At 42.0% G+C, this 19,288-nt stretch overlaps 1 protein-coding gene across 1 annotated transcript; it reads left to right on the top strand.

Annotated features, from left to right (window-relative positions):
- Window positions 1–504: 504 nt before the first annotated feature.
- On the top strand, window positions 505–18,010 carry LOC129720391 (leucine-rich repeat neuronal protein 3-like). Its single transcript, XM_055671863.1, has 4 exons — window positions 505–1,285; window positions 16,296–17,077; window positions 17,136–17,528; window positions 17,592–18,010. The coding sequence occupies exons 1-4, from the start codon at window positions 1,205–1,207 to the stop codon at window positions 17,857–17,859; spliced, it is 1,524 nt and encodes a 507-aa protein (XP_055527838.1). The 5' UTR covers window positions 505–1,204; the 3' UTR covers window positions 17,860–18,010.
- The last annotated feature ends 1,278 nt before the right edge of the window (window positions 18,011–19,288 follow it).

The raw sequence follows: 19,288 nt of genomic DNA, 5'->3' as shown, positions 1-19,288 counted from the left end.
TATATTTTTTGTTCCACACCATCACCGTGGTACGACCGACGCAAGTGGACCGGTTTTTTATGCTGCAAAAACCAGCTGTTTAGTAGTTACTTAGATTCGCAGTTGAGCGTGCCAGGTTAGTTGTTTAGATCAATAAATTCGGTCGGTAGTGTTTATTCCATCTCCGGTTGTATCCAAAAAAAAACCGTTCGAAAACAAACAGTCTGGTTTAAAAAAGACTGAGTTGGCTGTGGCGACGCAACGTGGGCCGAATCGTAACAAATAAGGGCAAACAGGAGGGTGTACTTGATGCCGGTGTACTAAGCGAATCTAACAGTAACCGATCCGGCTGGCCTTGAGAACTGGTACGATGTAGCGTCAAACACCGAAACACCGCTGCGCGCCGTGAGTGCCTGCCATTCATCGTCATCAACTGCCAATCGTGTAGTATTGCTGTTTGTGTTTGTTCGCATACCCGGTGCCCTACTAAGTTCTAACCGCCGTACCGTAGCGCAGAGTGTAAGGTTATGTTTACAATCAATCGATTGTGCTTACCTCCCTCCAAAAGCACGCCGATCGTCGTGGCAGCGCAGTTCTAACCCAGCTGTAACAGTCCGATTATTAGTGCAAGATCGACCGAAGCGATTGCACCTGAAGCGCCGTCGTCCGTCGTGCGAGTCGTGAGTGAAGTGATGCTGCTGGTGTCGCGCATACCAGAGATAAATTCCGTTGCAGCAAACCGACAATCGCCAGATTCTGCATCGATTCGGCTTTGATTGCGACCTATCGCGTAACGACGAACCGAAGCCGTGGGGCCAATTTGAATTCAGACAATGTGCGTTCTATTTTGCCCAGGTTGATCGTGACTTCGCAGTCGATATCAACACAAACACAGCAGCAGCAGCGTCGTCGCAAGCGTGAATTGCCAGCGATAAGATAAGATACCACGTTCTGTTATCAGCGACGAAAGGTTTTACCAGGTCCCGGTATAATGCAACTGGCAAGCTCGGGTCGCTCATTTCGGCAGTGGATATTACGAGCGGAACAACTACGCGGGATTAATTAGTGCACATTTTGGGGTACAAAGTGAATCACTGTGCAAAATTGCAGAATTAAACCTTAATTGCCGTGCAAGTGTAATTGCACGCTTCAGGCAATTTAGTGACAATTAATTTTCCTGAGAATCGAAGGTGATGATTGTGTAGAAGGAATCAAGTGAAATACGATGAAGCTGTTTTCCAAAGTGATAGTTTTTATAGTTTGCCTCGGGCTGGTCTTGGCTGCGGAGGATGACCAGAACAAAAATGTAAGTGTGGGATGTAGGAAAATTTAATATTTTACTTTAAGTTGAAGCTAGGTGCTGCTAGGCACCTGCGGCAATCAATACCCGTCACATTAGTCATTCTAAATCGAGCTCTTGAAAAGCTCTAGATAAAGAACTCCGATTAGATATCAGCCAGTGGTGCCGCTCCGCGTCGGTTATTGGCCAACACCACTCAAGGTTTTTTTTTATTTTATTTTCTGCGCGCTTTCTCAAATACTAGTAAACTCGGTTCGGTATCGCACTTATCAGGCCGATTATTATGGTCTTTGGTCTCGATAGGTGATACGAAATTACCTAGAAATCTGTTTCATTTCCGAGTCATGAGTTAAATTGCACCATGTTGTTCGTAAAAAACATTGTTTTCGCTGATAGGTACCTAATCATGCTGAATTCAGAATAGCACCAGTGCGAATTGATCGATGATTTCATGTGATATCACCTGCGCCATGTTGCACACTTTCTGGTCGTTTCTATGGAAACCCTCCAGATAAGGCTAATTGATCCGATACATTTAGTAATATGGTTGATTTGAATGTACTGTTCAGCACAGATGTTGGGAATGTGTCATTCAAAACTAACAGCTCTACTAGCTCCACTCTAACTATACAAACGATACTTTTTTACAACCTAGCGTCATCCGACATCACTATAATACTTAATGCCAAACAAAGGCCTCGTTTTAAAAGCGGTCGCGAATCGCATTGTATTGATCAGAAAAAATTATCGAATTCAAAGCTGACATTACTTCATTTTCGCTCAGATTTACTCTGAATCACGGGGATACGATCCATACACTCGTTAATGTTTGGAACCCTTTTCCTTCCGGATGTCGTGTAAACAATCTACCAAAAAGAACAGTTCACGAGATCGATCGTAGTTTGACCAGCTTGCTTTGATTATTGTCACGATTTGAAGTCACTATCTCGAAAGTCAACAAGTCATCGCTTTTAGCACGAGGCACGGTTCTAAACGACACTCCCAGTTTGTTTGCAACTTTTCGAACGGAGAGGCTGAGGTTCCGCTTGAAAGCGCCCTTCATCTCGTTGTTGGTGCTTTCGGCTTCTCCTTGACTTCCTGGGTGTCCACGAGCGTTCCTCGAACACTTTTATTACGTTGGTAATGAAATTTCGATGATCATTTTCAAAACAAAATCATAAACTGCAGTTGATTGACAGTTGTTCTGCGAGTAGTAAGGCCCTTGAAATTTGGTTGATTTCTGTTGAATTGAAGGATATAGCGCCTAATACTCGCTTCAATTGTCACGGTTGGGACTTACTAGTACTTATTCTAGACGCTCTCAAAAAGGAATATAAATTTGAGTTTTTAATTTACTAAGAATTTGTTTAGATAAAATGTTTAGCTCATGAAAATACTCTGTGACATTTCGCGAGCATTAACATGGGTTAATTTTCCGTTTTCGCACGAACACAAGGAACAAACTAACCATCCAGTATTCCACAGCCGGCATTAGAGCATGTCCCCTCTATGCTTTTTTTTCGATCTTCAGTAAAATTCGTTTCAAATCTTTCATCAACGCACCACGGGCAAAGTCTAACGTGTTCTTTTTTCAATTTTTGTTTTTTTGTAATTGCCTAGAACGACTCAAATTGCCACTGAAATCGAGCTCAATGCTTCGACTTCGAACGCCCACAGCGGTGGCGACAGCGACAAAAAGATGGTCGCCGCCATTGCTGGTTTTAAATTCACCGTGAATTTTTCCGTGACGATTTTTGTATCAAAACAGCTTGATCTAGATCTAGAAATACCACAAAATGCTAGTGGAGCACTGGTGCTATCACGAACGTCCGTTTCTACTACATAACGTTGAAATTTTCGGACACTTTACCGAGTCGATATCGGAGGGTTCTCGTTTTCAGGGCCAGTAGCACCTCAAACAAGTCACAACTACTATTAATCGATATTAATTGTATCACAAAGAACAAAATTTTCCAATTTTTCTAGTGAAATAAAACCACATTGCCCTCGTGGCTTGCTGCGATTATCGCATTTACTGCCGAAGGGTTATTACGAAATTCACTTCGCCGGAAATTTAATCTCCACAAGCCTATCTCTGTCACCTCACTTTACGTGGGAACGGGGATGGGCTTGTAATTTTCTGCTCTGCAACGCTTCTGTCAAACATTTCTTGATGAATTTTATGCAGCATTACGTTGCTTTTTTAAACATCATACATCGAAGGATGTCATAATAGACGTTTTTCGTGGTCTGCGAGAGATTCGACTGGAACTTTCTCTGGTGACAGCTGAGTCACGAACCTGCTTAAGAGCTTTCGATTTTATTTATTTATTTATCAACATCAACAGACGACAGATGTCCCAATGATGGTTAAGTGTCTTAAACTAAAAACAGTTAGGTTAGCCACAATACAATAAGTACAATACGATACAAACAACAAAAACTTCCTTATTCGTCAAGTTGTAGTAAAAAACACAGAAAATCTACGGCGGATCGTATCACGTGATAAATTAAAATCAAAAACAGAAGATACCTTGTTGAAAACTCGCTGTATACCGACCAAAGCGCTGTTCTGTCCATAGTTGGTGCGTTGAAAGGGTATCCTCAGCATGGAGTTGTTCCGCAGTGCTCTGGGTTGCACGTTCAAATTAATTGCACCCAAAATAGCAGGACAATCGGTTCTACCCTGCAACGTATCGGCAGCGAACATAGCTCTTGCGATGTTTCTTCGCGTCTGAAGAGTCTCCAAATGGATCAGTCGACATCGACTCTCATAACTCGGCAGACGGAACCGGTTTCGCCAAGGTGCTAGTCGACTCAGTCGATCTATTCGATTGAATTTCACTCGACTCAAATTACTTGCAGAAGTCGCCTAGAGCCGTAGTGGCTCGTGCCGTATGAAAGATTTTTCTCCAGTCTCCTCGGTCCTGGGCTACTCGTCGCCAATTATCTAGGCGTCTCGACACTCGTAGACTCGCTTCAAACTGGTCAAGCCACCTTGCACGAGAACCGATTTTACTGCACTGTCATCCGGCATCCTCGGGACATGTTCGGCCCATCGCAGTGTTCGACCTTCGTCATTCATATGCAGCGTTGCCAGGTATCCAGATTTAGCTGGATTATCCAGATTTTTGAACATGTTTCCAGGTAAACAGCTTTGATGTCCAATTATCCAGATTTTTCATGGAAGATCCAGATTTTATCCAGATTTTATTTTCTCTGTTCTGCAAAAAGGTCATCACTTCAATTTTGGCGCGAAATTTTGCAATTTTGTCACCTCAAATTTTGCGTACCCCAAGACTTTTATCCGAAAAATTATCCTTTCACTCCACGAAATGATTCCAGATTCCGTCCCAATGTTTCTCGTAACAACGTCGAGATCGTCTGCGAAGCCTATAAGCGTGCCTCTCGTTTCGATGGCCGCTCGTCGCATTACACCCTCCAAAGCAATGCACAATGGTCCAGAAACCGAATTTAGCGGGAAATTTGGGTCTAGAGCTCTATAGCAACATTTTAAAGAAAAACTTTCTTCTACAAAGTTGTTACATATGATAAAGCGCTCATTGATAAATTATCAAAAATTAGGGTCACCAACATTTTCGATGCAATCAAGTATCTAACTTTTCTATCTTTGTAGATAGAAGAAAAATTTGTTCTACAATGTTATAGCTCCATCAATTTTAAGTAACTTTGTAAAAAAATGTTTTTCTCTATCTTAGAAAACAACCGATTTATATTGAAAAAACTTATTTTACGCTCTAACTTTTTTATTTCAATTTTCATCTTAAAACTGTCTTTGAACGACTTTTAGAGCTTTCTAAGAGAAACAATTTGCAACGCTGATGTCGTAAATATCTCAATTTTACTCAAAGTTATTCATATTTTTCATCAAAAAATATGAATTTTTCATTTGTATGTCATTCATTTTGGGGCAAACATAAAAAATATCTCTTGGTCTCATTTTGAAGAGCATACTTGACTCTATAAATGGAGGAACTTTTAGAAATACGTTATTTTTTAAATTTGAGTAAATTCAATTTAAAAACAAGACGAAAATTTCAATAATTTTATACATTATGCATATGAATATATAAATCTGGGTTTATTTTTTGGTATTTTTTTCTTATAACTAGACGTAATTACCTTTAATTTGACCCAATTAGATCGAAAATCGATCAACTGGTTCGAAAGTTATGAATTTTTTAAATAACATACATCGAATATAGCCGTTTTTTATGGTCACCCTATTTCGGACCTGGTCCCCTTAACAACCGAACGAAACAATACGGGTTCGATTATTTTCAACATCGATGCATCTCTGCGATATTGAGCACAATTGAAGCACTTTGCGTGACCAGCTTCGAAATAGGGTGACCATAAAAAACGACTGTGTTCGCTGTATTTATTTAAAAAAATCATAACTTTTGAACCAGTTGATCGATTTTCGATCTTTTTGGGTCAAATTAAAGGTAATTACGTCTAGTTATGAGGAAAAATACCAAAAAATAAATCTGGGTGCTTTTATATGCAAAATGTACAAAATTATTGAAATTTTCGGTTTGTTTTTGAATAGAATTTTTTTTAAATTTAAAAAATAATATATTTCTAAAAGTTCCTCCATTTATAGAGTCAAGTCTTCAAAATGAGACTAAGAGATATTTTTTATGTTTGCCCCAAAATGAATGACATACAAACGAAAAGCGCTTATTTTTTGATGAAAAATAATAATAACTTTGAGTAAAATTGAGATATTACGATGTCAGCGTTGCAAATTGTTTCTTAAAAGGCTCTAAAAGTCGTTCAAAGACAGTTTTGAGATGAAACTTGAGATAAAAAAGTTAGAGCGTAAAATATGTTTTTTCAATATAAATCGGTTGTTTTCAAAGATACAGAAAAACATTTTTTACAAAGTTACTTAAAATTAATGGAGCTATAACATTGTAGAACAAATCTTTCTTCTATCTACAAAGATAAAAAGTTAGATACTTGATTGCATCGAAAATGTTGGTCACCCTAATTTTTGATAATTTATCAATGAGCGCTTTATCATATGTAACAACTTTGTAGAAGAAAGTTTTTCTTTAAAATGTAGCTATACAGCTCTAGACCCAAATTTCCCCCTAAATTTGGTTTCTGAACCATTGTGCAATGTTGAACAACGTGCAGGATAGTCCATCTTCTTGTCTCGACCCTCTGCGCACTTCGTAGGGATTCGAGAGTTTACCCGATAAGCACACGTAACACATAACAGTTCATCCGGAAACCAGTAATCGTGCATTTTTTAGCTGGTCTCGATCGACTGTATCTTGAAGCTGCCTTGAAGTCCACGAAGATGTAAGGTGTGAGCACTTTTCTGATCTGCAGCTCGATTGTTTTTCAGTGGCCCAATTTCCCGTTTAATCTCCAGGATATCAGAAACTGGGACCCTGTTATCGTTTGTAGGAGCTCCAAGGTTAAATTCTCTTACGTCTCCTTCCGTTGCTCCGCTATTAAGATGCTTATCAAAAAACTGCTTTCTCCTGTCGACCGTCTCACGCTCGCTTGTGATCAGATTTCCCTCCTTGTTCCTACACATATCTGGACTTGGTTTACCTTCTCGTAAAAATTGCACGTTACATAAGCCCGAAATAATTGCTCCAGCTCTTCGCTTCTTCTGTTTTCCTGCTGGCGTTTCCTTCTCCTTAGAATCGTAGTCAACTCCTTTCGAGCTCGATCGATGTTTGGCCGCGTTCGATCATGTGTCCATGATTCATTTCAGCGTCCATGATTCATGGCCGTAGAGAGCCACCGGAAGAATCCGTGTTTTATAGAGTGCAAGTTTAGTACGGATTTGCAGACTGCGGGACCTTAGCTGGTTACGTAATCCGTTAAAGGCCCTGTTTGCGGCTGCTATCCGTCTCTTTATCTCACGGCCAACCTCGTTGTCACATGTCACTAATGTTTCCAGGTAAATAAATTCGTCGACTACTTCAAATGTTTCCCCATCTAGCACCACCGCAGCACCAACCTCCGACGGACTACCACGCACTCTGCCAGCCACCATGTATTTCGTTTTGGCAGAGTTTATGACAAGCACTTATCTCGCAGCTTCCCTCCTGAGAGGTCCGAAGGCCTCTTCCACAGCTCTACGGTTGATACCAATGATGTCGATATCGTCCGCAAAACCGAGAAGCATGTGCGACTTCGTAATGATGGTGCCGCTTCTCTGCACACCAGCCCTCCGTATAACACCTTTCAATGCGATGTTAAACAATAAGTTCGACAGCCCGTCACCCTGCTTCAAACCATCTAACGTCACAAACGAGTCCGATATCTGACCGGCTATCCTGACGCTTGATGTAGAACCTTCAAGGGTGGCACGTATCAGCCTTATCAGCTTTGTTGGGAAGTCATGTTCGATCATAATTTGCCATAACTCATTTCTCTTAACTGAATCGTACGCTGCCCTTAAGTCTATGAACAGATGGTGCGTCTGCAAGTTGAATTCTCGAAATTTATCGAGGACTTGTCGCAAGGTAAACATTTGGTCCGTCGTGGAGCGTCCCCCTCGAAAACCACATTGGTACTCGCCAACAAAGGTGCCCTGCAATGGCTTCAGTCTGTGGAACAGGATGCGGGAGAGAATTTTGCACACGGTATTGAGAAGAGTTATGCCCCGATAATTGCTACAGTCCAGGCGATGGCCTTTTTTGTAGATCGGGCATATGAGACCCTCCTACCAGTCCGAGGGCAATTCTTCATCGGGCCACACTCTCAGCATGATCCGATGGATGGCACGATACAGCTGTTCGCTCCCGACTTTGAAGAGTTTGGCGGGAATTCCGTCCTTCCCGGCTGCCTTGCAGTTTCTCAGATCCTTCACTGCTTTCTTCACCTCGTCCATGGATGGTGGATCCACAGCTTTACCATAATTCTCAATAGTCATCCTGCTCCTTACGACTCCACTGTTTCCCTCACCGTTCAACAGCACACTGAAGTGTTCCTTCCAACGCCTGGCACACCTCTGTTTTATCGGTTATCAGGTTCCCCTTCCTATCGTTGCACATGACAGGGGCTGACACGTTTCGATTCCTGATTCCGTTGACCTTCTTGTAGAAGCTCCTCGCATCGTGCCTGGAGAAGCAACCTTCCGCCTGCGCAAGAATACGATCCCAATGCTGTCGTTTCTTCCGGCGATGAAGTCTCTTTTCAGCAAGCCTGGCATTCCCCTTCAAATCAGTCAAGCCGACAAATACGGTTGCGGCCTTTCTGATGACCGAACGTACATATAGTCAACACATAGTTCCTCCGGATAAGGTAGTGCCTCATCAAGTAAGCACGTGTAATACTCGGCAGCTTGCAGGTTGTGCAACTGCTTAATGTTTAGCCGAGAACGGTTTGTTGTTTGTGAAATACCGTGGATAGTTTTGAGCGCACATATAATACCACTGGGTAGTGATCCGAATCTATATTCGCACCTCAGAAGGAGCATATGCTTATGGTGTTCAAGAAAAATCGCTAATCAATGAGAACATGATCAATTTGATTTGTTTTTCGGTGGTCAGGTGATCTCCAGGTGGCTTTGTGGATATCATTACGTGAGAAACTGTGCTTCTAATCACCAGGTCTCAGGAAGGTAATACATCGTTGGTCATTGTCGTTCGTGTCGGTGTGTACGCCGTGTCTATACATCACTTCCCTACCAACCTGGGCAGTTACATCGCCGATAACAAGTTTGTTGTCCCGTGGTGAGCAACTGTCGTATGCAACCTCCAACTGTGCGTAGAACGTTTCCTTCTCATAACCAGGTCTTTCTTCGTGCGGGCAATGCTCGTTGATGCTGTAGTTGAAGAAACGACCTTTAATCGCCTTCTAATTGATGTTGCATTCTGTCCAGCACACAAAACCCGTTCCCAGCCCGTTGCTCCACCGCTCTGGTAGAACTGAGCCTCACCGCCACGAACTCTCCACACCTTCTCACCTTTGCGATAGATCTTCTGCAGAGCCAGAATGCCGAACTTGCGGGGTTCTAATTGCTCAAGCAGTAGTCAGTCTCCGTCAACAAAATTCAGTGACTCGCAGTTCCAGGTACCGAGTTACCATTAGTGGTCCGTTTTTCGTCGTCAAGGTTCATGCCGAATGTTACTAGTTTTATTTTCTTAATTGTTGGTAGTGTGATTGTTTAGGTAAGTTGCCTTACTAGGTCCACGCTATCAAGTCTCGTGATGGGCTGCTCCTCCGACGTTGTTGCAAGCTGCCCCTAAGCTAGGAAACAGAGGTTGGAATTTCCTCCAAAGAGGTCAGCCCCACTCCATACGACTAAGGTCCCACCACAGCTTGGTTATCATGATCTTCGCTTGGTTACTCGTATCCCGGCTGGTACCACGATTGGAGTTACTAGGCAGGATGTCACAATGGGGTCTATTTTATGCCTGCAGGGCAGGTACACGAATGGTACTCACTTATGAATTCCACATCGATTATCCGCCGCTTAGGATCGTACAGAAAGCTCTCCACTGTCGACGGTCGGCTGCTTTCACTTTCACTTGACGTCAGGTAAACCGTCAAGAGCCTCTGGGCCTGCCTCTTCTCCGCTGTCCATGTGGAATCCAGTCGAGTGCTTCTTTGCAGATTTTATTCGCACCCCGTCGCAGCGCACTTCCAATTTTTTTCCATTTATGATCCTGAATCTCAATTTCAATTGCCCTTCTATGGCATTGAATTAGAAATCCAATTCTCAGACCACCAATCGCGGATGATATTTCGCAGGCAACGACCTGCTATTTTTGCACTATCTCCCTAGATGTACAACACGTTTCACAGCTGTACAACGACATGGACTTAATGTTTGAGTTGCAGATTCGAGTTTTCGTTCGTATAGAAATTTGGCAGATGGTCCCAGCGAAGGCGCCTCGAGCCTTCCAGATGCGGTTTCCTCCATCACTCTTGGTACCACCGCCGATCCGGTTTTCTCCATTGTTGGTCTTTAACTTTGAGACCTTGGAACTTTCAGCGGAATCATCAAGTTGTCGTCGTTGGGCGAGCAAGACAAATGCCCTGGTTCACACATGATCGTCCGAAGTATAGCACCGGTCTTCGAATGGATCCTGTTGATGAGCGTTATAGAGGGCAATAATAATAACGTTTTGCCACGCCAGTTACCACATTATGTGAGGTCTCCTTTCTTGGGAACCTTTACCAAGATGTTCTGCATCCAATCAACCGGAAAACTCGCGATTTGTCAGATATCGCTAAGGGCCGATGCAACATTTGTTCTGACAAGGCTTTGTCAGCTTTCAGTCTCTCAGCAGGAATGTAGTCGATTTCTGGCACTTTGTTGGATTTCATGCTTTTGATTGCCGCTACGATTTCAGCCAGTGATGACGAATTCGAGTTGATGAGGTTAATGCGATGGACTCTGGGTGTTGCACATTGCGTGTTCTGTTGGTCATCGCCATTCGGGAATCGGAAAAGCTAGTCGTAGTGCTCAGTCAAACGCTTGAGCTGAACTGTTCGATCTTTTAGCGGCATTCTGACATTGCCGGTGGCTCTTTCTCACTTTTCAGCTAGGAAGTTTGTACAGGCTCTTTTGGTCCGTCTACAACAGCGGTTCTCAACCTTTTTTGTCCGCGTACCCCTTGGCGATATTTTCCATATCAATTTTACACCCTAACTTGGAATGCTCTCGCAGAGTGGAAGAGAGACGTGGAAGATCCTGCTGTGGTAGCCTAGTTTAGGTGTCAAATTAAACTATGATTTGTTTGGTTATTCATTATTTATTATTTATTAGATTATTTATCCATCTAACATAAAGTCTTAATGAATATGAATATATCACTATCGTCAACAGTAAAATAAGCAGATCTTGCTACTCGACTGGAGAAACAACTGGAACGCTCACCAAGTTCGAATAAATCTTTAGCAGAAGTAAATGCACGTATCATCGAAGACATAGGGGCATTAAATCCAAACGCTGTGCGATGAAACCATGTTTGGAGAAGAGTAGAAGTCCTTAAAGCACGCGATGGAACACGAAAACTAAGTAAAGATAGTAGTTTGGGACAATCTACTTCACTGTTCAGGAGCTTAGCGACAAATGTTGCCTGCTGAATCTTCCGTCGTCGAGCTCGGGTGTCAAGATTGATTAGCTTCCACCGATCACAATATGGAGGCAAGTTCTGTGGGTCACGCCAAGGCAGATTTCTCAAAGCAATTCGGACAAATCTCTTTTGCACTCTTTCAATTCGTAAACTCCAGGTCAGTTGAAGTGGAAGCCAAACTAGTGAAGCATTCTCTAAGATAGGTCGCACTAAAGAGCAATACAGAGCTTTCAAGCAATACGGATCATTAAAATCTTTGGCTATTTTGGTTATAAACCCCAGCTGGCGATTAGCCTTAGCAATGACGGCCGATCGATGACTAGCAAAGGAGAGTTTCATATCCATTCTCACACCAAGTCATTCATCTCTTCAACCCTGTTGAGCACGACTCCATCGATATGGTAGTTAAACATTATAGGCTGCGAGTTCCGATGAAATGTCATTACAGAGCATTTAGGGATGCTGACAATCAGCTTATTACGATGGCACCATTCTACAAACATATCCAGTAACTGCTGCAAACGGTGACAATCTTCTATACACTTCACGGCGAAATATAGTTTTAGGTCATCCGCATAAATAAGCTTACGTCCGTCACCAAGCAAAATACTAACATCGTTTTAAAATATTGTAAAAAGCAGCGGTCCCAAGTTACTTCCTTGAGGTACACCACTCAAGTTGACAAACGGAGTTGAGCTGCACGCTCCCAATTTCACCCGAAGTGATCGATCACACAGGTATGAACTAAGCCATGCAACAAAGCTGTCAGAGGCACCAAGCAGGTTAATTTTACGCAATAGTATAAGATGGTCAATTCTATCAAATGCAGCTTTCAAATCCGTATAAACCACGTCACTTGGCATTTTGCTTCCAGTTGTGTAAAACAAGTATGCGTAAATTCCAATAAATTCGTGGTAACCGATCGTCCAGGCATAAAACCATGCTGGTCTGTAGAGATATAGCATTTCATTCCAGCTAGAAGACTTCGATTGACAATAATTTCAAATAATTTCGATGCTGCCGAGAGATTTGTAATTCCACGGTAGTTACGGATATTACTTTTATCTCCACTTTTGAACACTGGAACCAGAAATGACTGTTTCCATATTTTCGGGAATTTACGCTGCTCGAATGAGCTATTAAAAATTGAGCATAGTGGGGAAACTAATGCGGCAATACATCGACAAAACACAACAGCTGGAATCCCATCAGGTCCAGGAGAAAAATAATTTTTGAGCTTATTGGTCGCAGCAGTAATCATAGATTGGGTGATCTCGAACGTGTCTGAATTAATAATATCAGCAGGAACATCAACTACAGCTTGTTCAACCTCGTGATCAGAAGTGATGCTCGGTGCAAACACAGAAGCGAAGAATTTAGAAAACTGTTCACATGTATCAGCATCAGAATTCGACTTTTCGTCGTCAAGAAATGTTGTCGGTGGAATGGCAAAATATTTCCTTTTTGAGTTAACAAAATTCCAGAAGGACTTGGGATTACGCTTTAAATTTGATTGAACTTTCAACACACACGACTTGTACAAGCTCCTGTTCAATTTCCGATAAGCATCGCAGCATTTTTCGATTCAGATGAGCGGTATCGTCGGAGTCGTCGTTGATTGGTACCCAAGCAACAATTGAAACATAATAAAAAAAATAAATTGTGATCATTTGTTGCACTAATGAAATTCCGAGGTTTTAAGAAACATTTTTTGTTATTACGATGAAATTGTAAAGAAACAAGCAACAACTAAAGTTACATCGCTGCTTCAAAAATCTTCACACCAACAACGTAATTCGCGAGGTTAGATTTGTTGTTGGAACGTATAAACGGCATTTGAAAACCTAACCTTCACTGAACAGATCTAGTGGGTGGAGCATATAGGTTGCCAACGTGATGCTTGCGAGATACAATAAACAAACACACAAAAATACTTCTAAAAGTTGCTGTCATGTTCTGAAGCCCTGTAACAGCAACTTTTGCTCGATCGTTCGCCTTATATTTGTTTTTGAGATTTACTGCGTTGTAACTTTTGGGTGCTTGGACTAGAACTCGTCGAAAAAAGTGTGGGTCTCTAAACGAAATATGCTAAATTGCTTTGAATTTCATTATCGCGCTGAGGTACTGATGAATTGAAGAAGCAAAATTAAAAACTGGTAATGACCATTGCATTAGCATGATAAGGGAAGCAAAATTCAAAACTGAGCCAGGAACTTGCAATGCAGCATTTACCATGTTGTTATCAAATTACATGCATAAGTTCATACACATTGCGGTTTCATTCTTGAAACTTGTGTTGAAACAACGAAAATGTTGCAATTGGCTCCACCTCCTGCGCTTTTTTTGTCATTGTATATGAAACTGAGATGTAACTGAAACTTAATTTCATTATTCATTACTTAAGTTCATTATCGAAACAAATTTTGCTGCTTGGGTATTACGCATTCGTTTCAGCTTTCGTAGCTTAGCTGTACTCCAAGCAGGTGACAGAGGGGGCCTACGAACAGGCACGTTAAGTAACAACATGTTTGAAGAGCAAGTTTTAACAACAAATGGAGTATTATAAAAAAAAACTTTGTCCGCCATAACTGATTTTTCTTTCGCGTACCCCCTGAGGCTGAGGCACTTCACTTGTTACGGGCATCGAGAAGGCTTCTGTTTTGATTTTCTGTTCGGCCATCTCGAGACCTTATGTGGTGGTCAATGGGGAAGAAAGAACGAAGAATTTGCCACAGAACTCTACAAACAGCTCTCCGTTGCTGCTTATCTTTCCTAGACCGATGACGCGCTAAAGGTTTATGTTTTCGAGTCAAATCGCAGCGCTGAAGTCGCCCAGATGGTTTTGGATGTCACCATTTTTATCTTCTGAAGCTATTTTCGACTGAATGATGTATTTTCCAAATATGAATGTCTAAAACATGGTAGGCCTCCAAAATCTCATCAGAAAAACTTATTTGGTTTTTTTTTCTGATTTTCAAAAAAATCTAGAATGTCTGAGAATAAAACTACTTTCATGCGGTCGATTTTCAAAAGATAGAGGCACTTATAACGGGAGTGCAAAGTGAAATCTGCCGTGAAATCTTGGTTATTGGTACTTATTACAGGGAGTCACTTCACGGTGAAACCAGAGTGAAGTGAATAAAGCCCTATTACAGGACTAACCTAAATGAGAAAAACGTCGCAAGGTGACATCTGCTGTGAAATCTGGGTTATTATGAGTGTCATATCACTGGAGTAATATAAGCGACAAAGAATAAGCGACGTTTTGCGTGGAATTATTTCACGACCATTTTGAACGGTGAAATGATTCTACGAAGATGTGGAAAGTCTTGAAAATTTATTGATTTATGACTAATGAAATATATTGGATTTATTTTCCAGTGGCGAAAGAAATCAGAACTCAATCCGTGCCTCAAAGCGGTCAAGGTTTCAACTTTTTGACCGATGATAAAATGCACAGTAGTTCATGAAAATGTCTATACCGAAAAAAAATTTTTTTTTGTGATGCCAAATGTCTTGAAAATGCAGAAAAAAACGTTCAGATCTGGTGTTATCTAAAAAAACCGAAAAAAATTTGACTTTCTTGAACAGAAATTTTTGAGCTGGGAAACATTCTCATTTCACTTATCCTATTCTCAATTTCACGTCACTGTCAATCTCACTTCACGGAGGTAATTTTTGTCACCTCACCTGAGGTGGAATCGGGAATAGGTCTCAAAAAGTGAAGTGAGCGTGAGTGTGAAATATCTTTCACCGTGAAGTGCCTCCCGTAATAAGCACCAGAACCAAAGTGTCTTCAGCAAAGTTTTTCTACATAAAAATGCCTACAAGTTTGCTGAAGGCTTCATTCTGATTTGACAAGTAATTAAAATAAAATGTTTATCTCACTTTTAGGTGAAATAATCAAAAAATTTTTTACATCAAAAGTTGCCCCTTGAGATCAACAAAAACTTTGTCGAATACACTATAGCATTCAAATGGCATAGGTATTTATACTTAAAAACATGACGATCAGGTTTTTCACGTTTTGAACCACTGTGCCGTGTACTGAATCTGGCTTTGATCATTCGTTCGATTATCTATTCCCACCCTATAAGGATCGAATGGGCCTCCTGGTTCAGCACGAAACCAACTTCCCAAGTCGGCTTGTATGCCAGAAAATAGCAGAACTTGCCCGGGTGGTGTTTTCCAGTGTTCGCCAACGGACATCGCTCAATCTCAGGATTTTTAGCTTGAGACGACTATTAATGCTGCTTCTCCTCGAGACCAGACACACAGGGGTGGGGTTAGACGTTTATAGCGGCATCAATTCGCCTTGAGAGCAAGGCTCGGACTCTTGCGGCATCTCCTGGAGATTTTGTAGAGCCCACTACGTATCTCTCCGCGCCCATACTTCAGTCCCAATGTTTGTCCGGGATTGTTTGGCACACCTTGGGATGCTAATTTATACTTGGCCTTTATATCTGGAGGGGTTTCCGCTATCCGTAACCCACGGACCCGTACGATCCCATGCAGTCGACTCGACTGCAGCGACTCGACTACTGAAATTGGTTAGTCGAGTAAAGTGACTCTCGACTCATTTTAGGTAATAGGCTCCTCTGTGCAGGCACTACAAGCACCAATTATGCAGAGGCAAATCACATCACTCTGCTGACAGGCCTGGGCGTGTTGCATCGTAAATCGCAATATCGTTTGGCACTGATCCAGTGGAATTAGGAAATTCGCAAATTTTGGTGTTTCAGTGAGAATTCTTGCCGCAGTCTGCTACATATCAAAAAGTATGGTTATCAGCAGATCTTACATCATCGCCGTTTAGTATAAAAAATGTAACTGCGTTTTCGAAGATAACACAGAGCAATTGATTGTGTAATTGAAAAGTTAACCACCGGTTGAGATTGATTTTTTTCAATAAAAATCTTATGCCATATATCTTGCAGAACACCTCGAACGCCACCGGCGAGGACGGCCAGCCAAAAGCCGATGCACCGACTGAAGAGAAAGAGCTGCCCAATGGACTTTGCTCTACGTGCAATTGTGACGCCGCGAAAAAGCTCTTCGACTGCTCCTCAGCCAAGCTGTACAAGCTATTCAACATGACCGAGTGGCTAACACTTAATGCCAGTGGTGTCGCAACGGATACCATGCTCCTGGATCGCAACGGAATCGCCTCCGTGCCGCAATTCCCCCTGCTGGACGTGAAAATATTGGACCTCAGTCACAACAATATTTCAACGATCGCCAAGAAAGCCTTCATCGGTCTGAGCAACCTGGAAGTTTTGGATCTGTCGTACAACATGCTCACCTCCAACAACCTCATCCCGGAGATCTTCGAGGGTAGTTACAACCCAGACGAGTATCTGCCGCTGGAGAAGCTCCGCGTACTGCGGCTTGGTAACAATCAGCTGCACTCGTTGGATCAGGACCTGTTCGAGCACATGCCCAACCTGGAGGAGCTCAGCTTAGTATCCAACGTGTTCAAAGTGATCGACCGACTGTCGGAGACGGCAATCGCCAGCGTGAAAACGTTACGCTCACTCGATCTAAGCTATATGGAGCTGTTGAGCATACCGGAGTATATTTTCAATGCACCTCAAGGATTGGAGTATCTAAATTTGACTGGGAATCTACTGACGACGATTCCGGAGGCATTGATTTACGCGACACACCTAAAGTGGCTTAGTCTGGATGAGAATCCGATCGATAATATTCAGGGTGATCAGTGAGTGCTTGAATAACATCCATTTGTTCTATTTGGTGATTTTTTTCGTTTGTTTTAGTGTATTCCCAACGTTAAAATCCTTGGAGTACTTGAGTCTATCCTACATAACACCATTGAAGATGATTGGACGTGGGGCATTCAGTAACTTGGAAGGTCTTAAGGAGGTTCACATCTGCAACAATCCGGAATTCTCGTTCTTCCATGCGGATGCTTTCGTGCGCAGCGATCCGGATGAACCGACCCGTAAAATTTGGCCTCTAGTCAAGAAACTTTACCTGCACAACAACAACCTGAGCACTCTGGACGCGCAGACACTTGCCCGATGGGATAACATGGACGTAATTGACATGCGTGTGAATCCGTGGAACTGCGACTGCCAAAATCAATGGCTCGTGGAAACTCTACTGCCCCAGATCGAGAAGACAACACCGGAGATCATGAACAACGTTGTGTGAGTAAAGGCGAATGCTTTCGATTGTGAGTCGTTCATCCTATTTTTTTTTTTCATTTTTAGTTGCGCTACACCAAAACAGATGGCCGGAGTGTCGATGGTCGATCTGGAGCACAAGCACAGCCAGATGCGATGCGTGGACAAGTACGGTAACAATCCCCAGAACGACGGGGCTCTGCTAATCGGTCTGTTGATCGGCTTGCTAGCCGGAATCCCACTGACAGCAGCGCTAATCATGATCTACAAACGGGGCTGCTTCGGGCTGGTGCGACGCGGTCCGGCTGACTTTTCGCGGGCTTTCTACAGTCGGGCGACGAATGACGACTATTGAACACAGCCCGTTACTTAAGCTAGATGACAGTTTTTCCTTACCTACGACAACGTGGACGATTTTTATTCTTGTTAGTGAAGTAGCCTGTTTTAGCCAGTAAGAAAGACGTGACTTAATAAACATAGTTCCGGAGAGTTTATCTCCTCCTCCAGTCCAAGCGTTTTGGTTTTCTTCAATGTCAGCCGTCCAATCAGCGCTTGTTTCTATTATTTCTTAATATTTTATTAGTTTTGACAAGACAATTTGTCATTTATTCATTACTTAAATTTTCTTTTTATGGAAAACTGGTTTTCTTTCTCTTGTGTATAAATAACGTACATCGTTCCTAATGTTCTCCTTTGTTTCGCGCACTGTTTTCTCTGTTACTATGCAATAATAATTTGTAATATTAGCGCGTATTCAGTGAACCTTTCGCTTTTGCTTTTTGCGCCATCTACCGTGTCCGCGGCTGCCAGCTTCGTTGTGGGCACGGTTTACGCTTTCAAAAAACGGTCATTAATGGTTGTTTTCTTTTCCCTCCCTCTCTTCATTTACGATAAAATTTTGCTCCATTATTTTGTATATAAATTTGCAAATCAAAAAAATCTGCCTTTCTTTGTTTATCCTACCGAAAACGAACGACAAAGTAGTAATTGGTAGTACAATAATAGGTTGTAATAGTAGGCGAGAGCGAGCGGGAAAAAACCTTCGCTCTCTTGCTCCATATAGGCTGTCGTCCTTTTCGTTCTCACTAGACTACTGCTGAGCGGGGAGAGTCACCTGCTCTCCGTTGTTTTTCGCGCGCCCTGCGGAGTGTGTGTAATGTGTGCTAAATGTCTTGACGATAACGCGGTGTTGATTTTTTGTGTCTCTTGCTTCTCTTCTCTGTGTACACGTGTGTACGTTGTTTTTGTGTTTAGTAATATGCTTACACTCGCTCCCCTGGCTACACTGGTTTTGCTGTTGCTGTTTTTGTCGTTACTTCAATTCCTATTTACAAAACACTTTTCTTTGCCTAACACTTTGCTAGTAGGTTTTTACTCATTTGCTGAGTCTTTTTTTTTTACTTTTCTTTAATTTACCTTTTCGTTTACAAATGTTCAACATTCAAACAAAAACAACGCTTCGCTAAAAAATTTGTTTTACTTTTTAGTTTTGTTTTTTTTTGTGGTTTTTTGATTTGAATTTTTCTCCATTTACATTCACATTGTTTCGAAAACTTTAGGAATACAATTTAATTTAACTATAATAAAAAACGATTATTCCGAGTAGGGATTGTCACTTCCGTTTCGTTTATTCGTTTGTCTCGCTTTGAGAGTTGAGAGAGGGTGGGGGTTGTTGTGTTGGGCTATTGTTGACTAGGCTTACTGCGGTTTGGTCAGTCGAGAGCCGCCGTAACGGAATAAGGATGTCCCGATTGGTTCGAGTTTTCTGAGCTTTATAATGTTTG

The sequence above is a fragment of the Wyeomyia smithii genome, chromosome 2 (genome assembly GCF_029784165.1).
Source record: "Wyeomyia smithii strain HCP4-BCI-WySm-NY-G18 chromosome 2, ASM2978416v1, whole genome shotgun sequence".
NCBI classification, from domain to species: domain Eukaryota; kingdom Metazoa; phylum Arthropoda; class Insecta; order Diptera; family Culicidae; genus Wyeomyia; species Wyeomyia smithii.
This window is presented reverse-complemented; position numbering and strand designations above follow the sequence as displayed.